The sequence below is a fragment of the Anolis sagrei genome, chromosome 4 (assembly GCF_037176765.1).
Source record: "Anolis sagrei isolate rAnoSag1 chromosome 4, rAnoSag1.mat, whole genome shotgun sequence".
Classification (NCBI taxonomy): Eukaryota; Metazoa; Chordata; class Lepidosauria; order Squamata; family Dactyloidae; genus Anolis; species Anolis sagrei.
In genome coordinates, this window is record NC_090024.1 from 37,071,369 (window position 1) to 37,084,799 (window position 13,431).

A 13,431-nucleotide genomic window follows, 5' to 3' on the forward strand; every position below is an offset into this window, starting at 1 on the left:
ACAAGATTTTCTGGTTCAGCCTGGTGTTTCTGTGGAGGAAAGTGAAAGTGTTTTTCAAGATTATGGGAATGTTTTGGGTAGATCTGTTGTCGGGGAAACAGGCAGTGATTCTCATGAGAATTGGCCATTCATTGAGTCTGAAAGCAATGTGGAGATAGATGGGATAGTGCAAAACAGAGACAAATCCTGTGTTCCCAGAGACTGAAAGATAAACAAAGGGAACACAGGTGTGAGAAAGAGTGATGTCATGGGCAAGAGGGAGTATTCTTAAGGAATTTGAGTCAATGTTCGGTGGGAAGATCAACTTTGGATTTTATTGAGTCAAGTCAAGTCTTGGGAGCTCCGAGTTAGGAGTTCTGTTCTTGGGTCTGTATCTTGTTCTCCTGTTTAAGTTCCATGCCTCCTGTTTGGATTACAACTCTTGTTTCAAGTTTAAAGATTTTGGATTATGGTCATGTTCACGCTTTCAAACTTTGGCTTGTGTTTGGATTACAAATCTTGTTTCAAGATTCATACCATTGGGGTTATAGTCAAGTTCAAATATGGATGTATTTTTAAACTGTTTTACATTAGAAACTCTTTTCTTAATAAACTTATTATTCTTGTTCATCTATGTGGTGTTTGGGTGAAATGGTGAATCAAATAGATGGTTGGGCTTTAACGAGTGAGTAAAAGGAATGTGGATTGCAGTATTTAAAAAGGTTAAAATCCCTTGATGCTATCAGCTGGTTTGATGTAAAAAACTTGCAATTACCATGTTTACTGAAATCTAATGCTCACCTTTTTTGGTTAACTGACCTCACCAAAATTGGGGTGCACATAAGATTCATGTCATACTGTAATCTTAGTGCTTAGCTAAAGCAAAAAGGGAATATGCTTCAGAAGGTGCACCTGGAGCTCCTCTTTGAGGGACACCATCTCTGATTAAATGGTCAGGGCTCAATGCTATTCAATTTGTAGTTTAGTGAGGCACCAACATTCTTTGGCAGAGAAGGTTCAAAACCTTGTCAAACTGCAGCCCTCCAGAATTCTATAGCACTGAACCAAGACAGTTAAAGTGTGTTCATTCTATAGCAGAGATGAACCCCAAGATTTTCCATTCCATCACTGAAAGCTTTGAATGTTCTAACACATTTGTTTATAATGAAGGAATTTGAAGCAAGCAGCAGTGGCAATGTGCTCATTTTTTTCGCCAAATTACAAAGAGCGCACTTTTTGTCACTGTGCATTACATCCAGCAGCAAATACTTTTTTTGGTTTTGGGGTTTTGAAAATTAATGTACACATTTGATTCGGTAGTGCATTAGACTCGAGTAATTACGCATAGTTCACATCTCCTGATTTGCAAATTAAAATTACCCCATAGATTTAAATTACCATAAGCATGTAAATTCAGTTCCATTTGATGAAAAATAGTATGAGAATTAGTATACAAACAATAGTAATGTTTGTATATATGTAGATTTTAAATTGTATTGAAATGCCGCCATTCCTTTATTTTCTAGATGGATGGAAGCTATGCCAATCTAGCAATATTCTTTGTTATGAAAAGCCTCTGTCATAATCGCTCTGTTTTCAAACCAGAGAAATCCTTTTAAAATAGCTACCAGTGTTTCCATTATAGAAGTTTATATCATGGCGGTCACACTTTATTTCAAAGAGTGCTGCAAGCCATACCACAGCATATAAAACTATCTTAGTATAAGACCTTTTCAACAAAATAAATACTTATGCAGTAATTAACACACTGACCAAGTTAAATTTCAGAATGGACCGATATATAGTTTGGGGATTGAAAAAAAATATGCAGAAGCTCTTAGTTAGGAAATCTCTGCAGCTGTTCAAATTGTAAATCCAAAGCCAAATGTCATGAAACTCTCTGTCTTTGTGTCTTTTGTGTGAGCATATTGTTAACTTCTTCTTAACAATTATCATAGATAATTTGCTCTCAACAATTTCTGTCAATCTAATGTGTCTACATTAAAAATGCACAAAACAATACTGATTCTCAATTAGACAATTAAATATGTTCTACTATAGCAGAGTTGGATATCCCAATATTATACTTTGCCTACAGTGACAAAAGCATCAGCTAAAGCTGTCACCACATAACACATTTAAAAATGAGATTTTCTTTCCTTTCATAGGAAACAGCACTGGCACACCTCTGGCAATCTGTAAGAAAGATCCAATTTAGACAAAAAGAATACAGGAGAATTAATCTTTTCTCCCTGTCATTTCTGCCCAAAGTCAGTGTATTTTATTCTGGCGAGTTAGCAGGGGGAATTTGCAAAGAACCTATTTTTGGGAGCCATTTAGTCATGCATCCTGGAGGCATCTGGAATTCATTTGTTGTTTTGTTAGTATGAGACCTTGGGAAAGATGTGATAGTTTTAAGTGCTTGAAAAGTAAACCTAGTGGCAGCAGTTCTAGCTGGTTGGTGTAAACTGCTTGTCAGTGATTGTAAATTACAATGACAACCATGGGGAAAATCATACTTCCTGAAACCTCTTCTTGTCATTCCAAACAATCCAATTCACCAAGGATGGCAGAGGAGAGATCTTAGCTTTTGCCCAATACATCAGACTCCAAGTCTCAGGCACCTTCTACACTGCCGTATAATCCAGATTATCAAAGCAGGTAAACCACATTATCTGCTTTGAACTGGGTTATATGAGTCTACATTGCCAGTTCAAAGCAGATAATCTGGATTTTAAATGGCAGTGTAGAAGGGGTTTCAGTGTCCCAAGTAGCTTCCATCCTCTTTATCGATTATGAAGACTCAAACAAGTATTTGGTGGTTAAAGGCTGCTTTTATATCTGATTCATGAAATACCCAACAGCTTTTTAATTCTTATCAAAGGAAATAACACAAAATAAAACCAGTAGATACAAGGTGAGCTAAATTCTGTATGATGTCAAGCTTTATCCCTTAGTCAGGATACATCCCCATAACTAAAAGTAACTAAAAGGTTAAAACTGGATTGTAAAAAGAGGTAATACCCCCCCCCCCCCAATAAACATACTAATCTTGAATGGACTGATGGCTGTCTTCTTGATGCACAGTGTCTTCTAATGGGTATATTGGGTTTTTCAGTTTAAACCGACTTTGCCCTACCGCATTGAGTCGCCTGTCAAGGGCTGAAATATGCGGTATAAAAGTGAAGCAAATAAATAAATAAATAAATAAATTTTACCAAAGTTGGGAAATATTCCAAAGTCTGCTGCAAACTTCAGAGTTCCCCAGAGCTTCAAGGTATGATGCACAGTGGCACTGGATCTGATTAGGATCCACTGTCTGGAATTGACACCAATGCCAACATCCTTCATTAGGACATGTAAAATGAGTGGATATCCATGTTGCTGCTGCTCCTACTCTCAGCCACCTCAAATCTCTGTATGAACCACTGTGGGTACCCCATTCTGATTTCAGCAGAGGTGCCCCCACAACTGGAAAGAGAGTGCCACTCCACTTTCTTGCTGGTCACACAGGCACCCCATTTGAAGATCAACAGCAGTGCATGCAACAGTCAGGAGCTTGGACAGAGCTCCATATCTGACTGGGAACAGTGACAACATTTAGGATGTGACAGTGCAGTGGAACAGAAGCATTCCCAGGCCATCTAACAATGCCATCAGATTCAACATTAATTTTGCTGAACTCAGGGATGATCCAAGGCAGATTTACTTTAAGGTAAACTGCCTGGTGTAGAAGCACCCTAAGTCAATAATACATTATTTGTTAGAATTTGTAACTAGTACAACTAATTATTATATGACAACAATATCAAATTAGCCCACCTGGAAACTCATCTATAGTGATAAAAATGTAAGGGTTTTCTTCCTGCTTGTCTTGTCTCCAAGATTATAAAACCAAAACTGCTTAAATTTTGCTTGTATACTAAAGAGACTATGAAGATGTATCTCTCAGATTAGTGTTTTTTAAGTGGATTGATTAATGTTAATTAAAAACTTCCTACAGCAGTCACCAGGCTATTAGCTGAAAACAACAGATTCTTTGAAGTTTGGTCTGAATGTGTACAACTTCTTTTGTATGAAGCATCAAAAAGGTCATACTATTTGGCCTTTGATAGTGCAACCCTTAATTATTTCTGGAATGAAGTAGATCCTATAGCCCCATCCAACATTTCACAAAGCAATATGAGAGTGTAGTTTTTCATGCTGTACCGTGCCTTGAGCCACAAGGAATAGTGGGTAATAACATGTTATTTTTGTTGTTGTTATTACTTAAATGTTTCAGAAGAACACATATGATGCAGCCCTTTGCTTATGCCTTTTTGACATTGCTTTTGAACTCATTTTCAGCAACTGAAGTAAATGAAGAACAAAGAAAAAAGTGGAAAAAGGAAAAAAGTGAAGGATGAAGAGACAAGTGAAAGGAAGAGTGAGGAAAAATAAATAAGCAATGGAACAAATGGAATGATGGAGAATTAATCAGGGTTTAATTAAAATTCTCCATGCCAAATCAGGACAGTTGGGAGTTATGAGGTTCTACTTCTTTACAATACCACTGTCTGGTGAACCTTCTTGGGTCTGTTGCTAGGGAAGTCAAAGTCTAAAGAGAAAATTAAAATTCCTGATGCCTGATACATAAGGGGAAGAGACAGCAAGGATGATTCAATGATCAGTGGGTGAGAAAAGAAAAACAGTTAAGAAGAAAAGGAACATAAGATAATGTTGCCATATTGTCCACTTGGGTGAGTTTTCCTTGGATTCTAGCCATGCCACCCGGCACTTGCTTACATGATCAACTGGGTTGGATTCTCAGTTTTCATTTTAAAAAGAGTAATCTGGTACATAAAGCTGTGCCTGCTTCATATATATTTAATTGTCATGAATTCATTCTGAGGAGTTTTACAACTTGGTGCTAAGGTACTTTGGAAGTACAAAGCTCTCTTGGGAAGAGAGATATTTAAGCTTCAATCAGGTTGGTCACTCTGGATTCCATACAAATAATGAAATACACATTCTCTTTCACAATATGCAATTATTTATAATTCTATCTCAGAAAACTCTGGTGTTTCACCAACTACAAATCCCAGACTTCCATGAGTGATATCAAAGTATAGTGTGAAAGAGACAAGGGCAACACATTCATACAAATGGCTGCTATCCTTTCTTTTCTCATGTTTTATGTATTTTATTGTATTGTTGTTTTATGTCTTGGTTTTATTTTATTTTGTTGTAATGTGTTGTCGGGCTTGGCCTCATGTGAGCCACCCTGAGTCCCCATTGGGAAGATAGTGGCGGAGTATAAATAATAATAATTATTATTATTATTATTATTATTATTATTATTATTATATTTTCTTTGATAAGAAACCTAATAATGTATCCATTGTGCTTTATTTTTCTTCATTCCTTTAATTTGTTAATAATTGTAGGAATAATAATAATAACAACAACAATAATGCTTTATTTATATACCATCCTGTCTCTCTGAAGGGACTCAGGGCCATTAAAAGTTATGTATCTATTTGTCCTTCTTGGCTACTATCATTATTTCTTTCTTAACCTACCAATGGTTGTGGTGGCAACACCCAGGATAATTTAGTTGGTATCACGATGGAAGTGGATGATGATGTTGCTGAAATAAAATGTCCTCCAACCACTTTCTTGTAATATTTTGTCTGTGGTCTAATAGATCCTTTGAGTACAGCATAAAACCCCATGCTTCCATCCACTGCAATTAAAATAAACACTGAATTAACAATTAGTTGTGGTTTCTCAGCCAATTAGAGAGAGAAATGACATGTTTATGCATGATTTAAAAAACATAACATAGGAAATCTACATCTACAATATAGACAACACAGCTCAAAGTAGGTTTTGGGGAGTTAAACTTTCTGTTCTTGTCTCCCAAAGAGGACCTTTTGCTTAAATTGATTGCAACTAGAGGTGAAGGTGTGGGGGGCACTCTTCAAATGTTGTTGGATTGCAAATTCCAAAAGCCTAAGATAGTATAGCCAGTGATGAGTAAGCATGGGCACTATACTCCAACTAGATCTGATGAGCCAAACATTTAATGTTGTTGCCTGGTCAGATTCTGAGTGTTCGGATGAGGAGGCAAGGGATGTTCAGAGAGTTTCAAGGGATGTTAGGAGAGATAGAGTGAGCTCAGGTAGAGTTGTTTTGGAATCGCTTCCTGGCAGCAGTTCCCAGGAGAATGGAGAAGCTGATGTTAGTTCCCATGGGAACCTGCCAGGAGCACAGGCCAAGGAAAATGTGAGAGACAAATATTTGTCTAGGTCAAGACAATTAGAATTGAGGGCAGAGGGCATGCAATTGAGACAGAATCGCCATTCTCAGATAATTAGAGACTAGGAATAAAGAAGCAGGTGTTGAAGAACTGATGTTATGAGAAGTTTGGGGCTTTCTAAAGTGGTTCAGGCTGGTACATTCCTTGTGAGAGAAATGCTGCATTCAGGTGAAGAGCTCTTTGTTTCATGGAATTCATGTACTCAAGTTTCTAAGCTGGTCTTATTCCTGGTTCCTTTTGAACTTTAATTCTTTTTTTTTATTTGCTTATTTTTATATACTCCTCTTTTAATAAACATTTATTTATTGGATTACCTGGACAGTGTATGGTTTGTGGTGAAAAGCGGCTTTAGGCCCCTATTGAAACACCTAATACCTAAGAATAAATGTCTATATGACACATAAAATGGTAAATTTTAGTCTCATCTAGGGATGTTATCACACCAGCCTGTTGTCTCACTGCAATCACGTTATTTAAGCTAACAGAAAAATCCAGTTATTGGAACAATCTTTTTTCATAATTCTGTATTTTAAAAGACTGTTGACAGAATTTTCCTCTCTTCAGTGGGGATCCAAAAACAAATTAAAAGAGAGATCAGAACCTTGAATTTGCTATCTACAATTTCTATTGGATAGTAAACTAAGAGGTATGGATCATCAGCTCATAGTCTTATTTCCTATAACGAGTTTAGTATTTTTTCCCCTTTGCTTAAATATCCATTTTTTGTGCTTGTCAGTGAAGAATAAATCTAAGTGGATTTATCCTCTCCACTGAATAGTGAATAAAGATTTCTAAATTTGCCCCAACTCTGGCAGTCTTTAGGAGGAGCCTGAAAATGTGGTTGTTTCAGTGTGCCTTCCCAGAATAAGGAAACTCCCAGCAATATGTCCCTAAATGCACTTTATTAATGACCTAGGATTGTCTGCACATTTCATCCCTCTCCAAAATTTCTATCCTTGTTATATGTCACCTGGTCATGTCCAGCATTATTTTTTAAAAATGTAATTATTACATTTGGCCCAGCCATAAGTTTTTAAACGTCATGCTATTGTTAATGTTTATTGCTTATTTTCTTCTTATGAGTTTATTTATTGTTTTGTATTACTGTTGCTATTATTTTTATTGTTGTATTGTGGGCTCAGCCTCATGAAAACCGCACCGAGTCCCTTGGGGAGATGGTAGCAGGGTACAAATAAAGTATTATTATTATTATTATTATTATTATTATTATTTGAATTTATATGTATTATTGTGTACAAATTTTGTTTCTCTCCCACCACACTTTGCTTAAATGGTCCAACCAAAGCCCACACATGTACAATACAATATCAAATGGCTGGTTATTCCAAATGCTTTTAAATTTTCATTCTGAATTATCAAGATTATATGACAGTTATCTCTCCTCTCTGACATGAAATGTTTTCAATTTAAAGAAAAGCCCTCTTTTTGGCTTTTTAGTCAATGAAGAACAAGGAATTGAATCACTATAGCCCAGAGCCCCATGTGGTAATGCATAAGTGTGAGGAAGACAGACCATAAGAGAACAAGAGGTGTTAAACAGCTGACCCTGTTTCCATCTGTAAAGTAATGTTTCAGTTGAGTCTTGAATTTCCTGCTGTGACATTAGAATGCCTTTGGTTTAATATATGCAACACCGTCCCTCTGATTTGCAAAACAAATGAAGAGGAAAAATATTGCTGGTAGTGTTTCAAAAAGATAACTGAGAACAAAATAAGGATAGAAAACCACACACACACACACACACACACCATTTTTTCTTACATTTGGTTTTCCTGACACCCATGTCTTGCAAAATGATCTCAGAAGATTAAAGACTCGTCAGGCATGTATTATTTTTATCAAGTCAGTTTTGCTTAGCAAAAAATCAATTTTGTGTTTATTTTTAGCTTGCTGAATCAGATGAGATTGAAAATATTGCTTAAGCAGGTTCAAAGAAGTGGAAAAGATTGTACATTGATGCAAAGCAGTTTTTTAAAAAAAGACATCATGTGACATCCTGAGTCATTAAGATTAGCTTTTATCTCATACACACATTGGCGCTCAGCAATTTCAGGCCACTTTTTACACTAACACAAGGCAGTTTTAATGGTATGTATATTAATTCAACACAGGACTTAATCCAACAGAACATGACTGTTCCAGTGGTCAAGGTACCAGAGGAGATTTGGACAGGTTGCCGCAAATTACACCCCTACAAGCAAGATGCCGATTTTCATCATTATCACCTCAGTCACAAGCTCTGACCTTAAAATTGTCCTTTTTATTATCTCAAAATAATTTATGCTAATGTAGTTCCTGCCTGCTTAGATTACAATTCTGACTGTCTATTAATAACATGTCCTTCAGTTGCTATTTTCAGTTTATGTGATGTTCCTAAAATGTAAAATATCACTGTAATGTTTAACTTTAAGAATGAATACTTTTAGTAGTGCCAGTGAGTTCACAATGAAAGCTAAGGACATTGGATGAACTTCAATGGCAAACTGCCATTGAAGTTCATCCATCACTTTTGGTAATATCCCCCATTTTATGATACTATGTGCATCCTGCTAGCAGTTTGCTTTCTCCCCAATAGGCCCTCCCTATTGATGGGGAAACCCTTCAAAATTCCCACCACCTACCTTGGTTTTGTGGGTTTCTTTCTGTTTTTCACATTTTTTTTCATCTACTGTTTCAGAGAGTAATAAGAATTATCTTCAGACACGAAGATAGAACAGGAAGAATGAAATAAACATTGGACATGACAACAAAGTTTTCATTCTTAACCATTTTTTCTCAAAGGAAGCAATAATCAATTTAAACTATGTTTTCCTGTTGTGAGAAAGTCTTAGAAAATCATGCAATTTTGAGTTTGGGCCATTCTGCACAAAATCTGCATGAGGATTTAACTGCTGAATTTCTCAACAATTAAAAACATGTTTTCAGTGATTTTCAGAATATTTCAAAATATATTTTCCATTCCTAGCTGATACAGAGATGTAGAACATGTGGCAAAAGGAAAATGTGAAAAGCAATAGAGGGACCTGGCCTATATTTATAAATCTGGTGATGTGAAATTTTGGAGCTGTTTTTGACAGTTGTAACTTCAGTTATTCAAATTTACTAATATATGTGAAAGACAGAGTTCAGAATTTGGACGTCCCTAATCTGTTGCCTTTATAATGTTTTGGATAGCCTCTGCTCAAGGAACAAGCATGCTAACAAACTGGATGTTAACAAACAATACTGGAAATGACTAAGTTCCTTACCTGGACTTCCTTTTTTCCAGTATTCTGTTACAACAGTGAAACTGAGCTCCCTCATCTCTGCATCAGAAAGTTGTTCACTGATACCAGAAATTAATTTCATCATCTTATATACACTCTCATGTTCTTTCTGAGTTCTCATAATAGGGCTGCAGATTACAGAGAAAGGAAAATGACATCAGTTGTCATTCAAAAGTTGCAAACAATGAAGATTTCTATCAGGTATAAAAATATGAACCTGGGAAATTTAAGAAAAGCAATTAGAAATGAGAAGATGTCATGATGGCATGAAATTTCCAATTTTACAAACAGTATCTAATTAACTATATTTTATACTCAGGTATGACCCTTAAAAAATTAGTCAAAAATTGATCCCAGAAACCTGGATTGAATTTTCCACAAGTCATATCAAAATCCTTGATTCTGCCCCAAAACCTGGAACTGGCTAATATATGAGTATATGTAGTACTCAAATATGACACATCCTGAATGATAAAAATCTGCAGAAGAGATATTTTAGGATTCAAAAGATTGGTATCATAGAAAGCAGCCCTGCAGCTAGTATTACTTTATCTCTTTCTCCAAAATGGCTGTGGCTTTGCCTTCAGCTGCAACTGAGAAAATCAGCAAAATCAAAGTGCCAAACATGTACTATCTTAAACCCCCAGCAATCCTCTCAAACCCCTTAGGTTACAAAAAGGTATTTAAAAATTTGAGGAGCAACATAGTTGTAGAATCAGTATGGTGCAGTGGTTTGAGATTTAAAATACAATTTAGAAGACAAAAGTTTGAAATGTCACTCAGCCATTGAAACATTCTCTATTATTCTCAGATAAAAGCAAATTCAAAAACCCTCTGAACAAATCTTGCAAAGAAAACTTCATCTTAGAACCTCTTCACATGGGTTTCTTTTCAGTGGCAGTGACAGGGGGTTTTAAGTTGAGCCATGGAGCCCAATGGCTCCCATCACACCCAGTAAAACTACTTCTGGGGAGGCTCTGTGATCTTTGGGAGAAAAGTATTTGTCTTATTTTGGTGTTAGATGCTGCTGACTTTCCTCCAGGTTTGTGAATTTTCGGTATCCTGACCTGTCTCCTGAACTTTTGGAACCTTGAATCCCTGGACTGGCTTTTGAATATGGTATAGTCTCTTTATCCCTGGATTTTACTCACTGAACCCTCAGCATTTGACCACTAGACTGGACCCTTTGACTACAGTGTTCTCTTGAACTTGCATCGGTGTTTGCTTTCAGTTTTTGTTTTATTATTCTGTGGCTGAGTGCTATCTTTATGTTTTATATTTTGGACTATTAAAACATCCAGAAAGTAAGTGCTTCTTTAATTAAACCATTTGATATAAACTGGGTGTCGTTTTGGTTCACCTCTGCCTGTGTATCAGCAGAGCCCTTGCATCGTGACAGGAGGCTCCCCATCTTTCTATTAGGAATGATGGGTCAAACCGGATTTAGGAGGCTGCCCCCTGTGTGATGAGGCAGGATGGAAGCCATGATGGTGTGGGGCATGGGACGGTAGGTCCCCACACTCCCTGGGTGGGCACCACAGGTATACAATGAGACAGACTGATTCCAGCGGTGCATATGACAAGGTTCTTAGAGACCCCATAAGGCACAAACAAGGTGAAGGCACACAAAAACAAGAACAAATCCAGATGAAAGCATCCCAAACCAACCTTAAAGTGGTTCGCCTCCTTCAGTCCCACTAAATGCCCCCACAGGCTTTTTAAAATCCATAAATTAGCCTAAAATGGTGACTGGAAATGATGTCTGGTGCACAGTAGACAGAATGGTATAGCCCTCAGGGTGAAACTTGCCTCTCATCTCAGTAGTCCAACCATGTGTGAAGTAACGTATGATGACTTTGACTGAGAGGCTAACCACACAATAAAATTACAGGAGCCCACTTTTTAAAAATCCCCACAGTATCTGAATTCAGTCAAGATGGCAAAAGATATGAATGAAAAAGTGCACAATTTAGACAGTTTGTTTTTTCCTGAGTCTGCAGAAAAGGAGAAAATTCCTCCCACTCCACTCCCACTACCTTGTTGAATTAAGTGATTTCAACTTTTTGCACTTTCAACTCAGTTTGTAGCAACTGAGAAATGCGGGAGAAGAGAAAAACCAGGACATGTTAAAAATAGGTGAAAATGGGATAGAAGATCGTTTGAGACTATCCCTAAAAATGGTCTATTGGAAGTGCAAAGGACAAAATTCTGACGCAGTTGTTTGATACATGTTTGATACATTTTTCTTTTTTGGCTATATTTCTGTACTAAATCACATCTGATCTCTATTTTGAGGTTCAAAGGTAACTTTGTAAAGCTAAGCACACACATGCCACCCAATGATGGTGATTCGGAATGAGAAAATAAGTGGTGGGGAAAGTAGCTACTACCACTTATCATTTAAACTAATTTCACCGCCACAACCACCAAAGATTATTTTCACAAAATAATTTCAAATAAGCTCCCAATAAGCTTATTTCAACTGAGAAAAAAGTTCTCAGAGAAAGGTAGGTACTGAAGTAAAAGTTAATGAAATGCATAATTCTAACATTTTCAGTTCAGGTGAAAGGTTGGCACCGAAGGCTGACATTATGACATGATAAATTAAGGCAGCTGTGGCAGGGAGCAGATTTTGGGTGTCATGAAAGGGCAACAGATAATTAATTACTTAATTATTGTTGTGTTATCTCTGCCAGAGATGGTAGAGATGCTTGGAGGATTTCCTGCCACATGTACAAAAATAACATGGATGGATTTGAATGGCTGTGAATTTCAAATTGGGTGAGTGGGTGATGCTGCTATTTGAGTTTTAGGTAGCAAAATCTTTTAGACAGGTCTATATCTGGACAGTCCATTGCCAGGGGGAAAAAATGGAAACATAGATACTTTGCTATTTTGAAGGTTCAGTGCCTTGCGCCCATCAATTGCCTCTTCTTTATCATCATTTTCACAGATAAATCAGCCAAAGAGATTTCAGAGGATGACAGTGTCCTTTTGCCAGGAAAATCCTACCAGTTCAGCTAGCAGAGGCTGCTCAAAACAGGATAACTACACTAATGTAAAAAAAAAGAAGAAGAAGTAAAAATGTAGCAATTTAATGCTCCAAATTATAGTATTTAGGATTTTAAAACTGGACATTTTTCAGGGAATTCAAGGGAAAGACTTGCACAGTTCCCAGCTGCCAAGAAGGCAACTTTTGCCATTCTTGATGAGAAACCTTTGAAATACCACAGTACTTTTCAATTATAGAATGTGTACCCTAAATGAGCTCTCCTTCATCTCCTGAGTCTCTAGAGGACATAGGCTAAATAGGGAGTCACAGCATCTTGAGTAAATGGCATTGACATGATGAGAAATGGAATTGGTGACTGCAGAGCTCAGTTCTCCAGCATTACAAAACTCAGGTAGCAGCCATGTAGAATCCACTGTGAAACAAAACTAACATCAGAGGGAGATAAGTTAAAATTATACACTGCTCTCACAATAAAAGGCCTACAACACCTAATTACCAGAATAAACAGAAGAGTGCACAAGCAGGTAGGGAAGGCAGAACAAATACTCTGAGTCCTCTTCATAGCATGATGGAAACAGATCTAGTGGCAAATTGTAAAGGATGCCTCAACCACTGCTGTGCTTCTTAATAGAATCTACCCAAATGGAGTGTATTATTCTTAAATTGAGAGTTGCCTTTGAGTGACCATCGGGACAAAAAGTGAAGTATATTTACTTCACTGTTTAAATAAACAAGTAGTGTTGGGTATCTGCTGTAACCTGCCTCAAACCAATAGAATACTGTTCTGTATTATGAGTCAATTAACTTACATCATATCAAATTTAATAGCTTTAAATATTTTTGAAGTACAA

The 13,431-nt window shown here is 36.8% G+C and overlaps 1 protein-coding gene across 1 annotated transcript in view; it reads right to left on the reverse strand.

Moving 5' to 3' along the window:
• Positions 1–13,431, reverse strand: part of CNBD1 (cyclic nucleotide binding domain containing 1) — a 171,897-nt gene that overhangs the window by 80,473 nt on the left and 77,993 nt on the right. Inside the window, exons 5-6 of the mRNA XM_067467033.1 lie at positions 9,550–9,695; positions 5,541–5,704 (exon numbers count right to left, since the gene is read on the reverse strand). Of these exons, the coding sequence (XP_067323134.1) occupies positions 5,541–5,704; positions 9,550–9,695 (310 nt within the window). The remainder of the gene's footprint in view (positions 1–5,540; positions 5,705–9,549; positions 9,696–13,431) is intronic.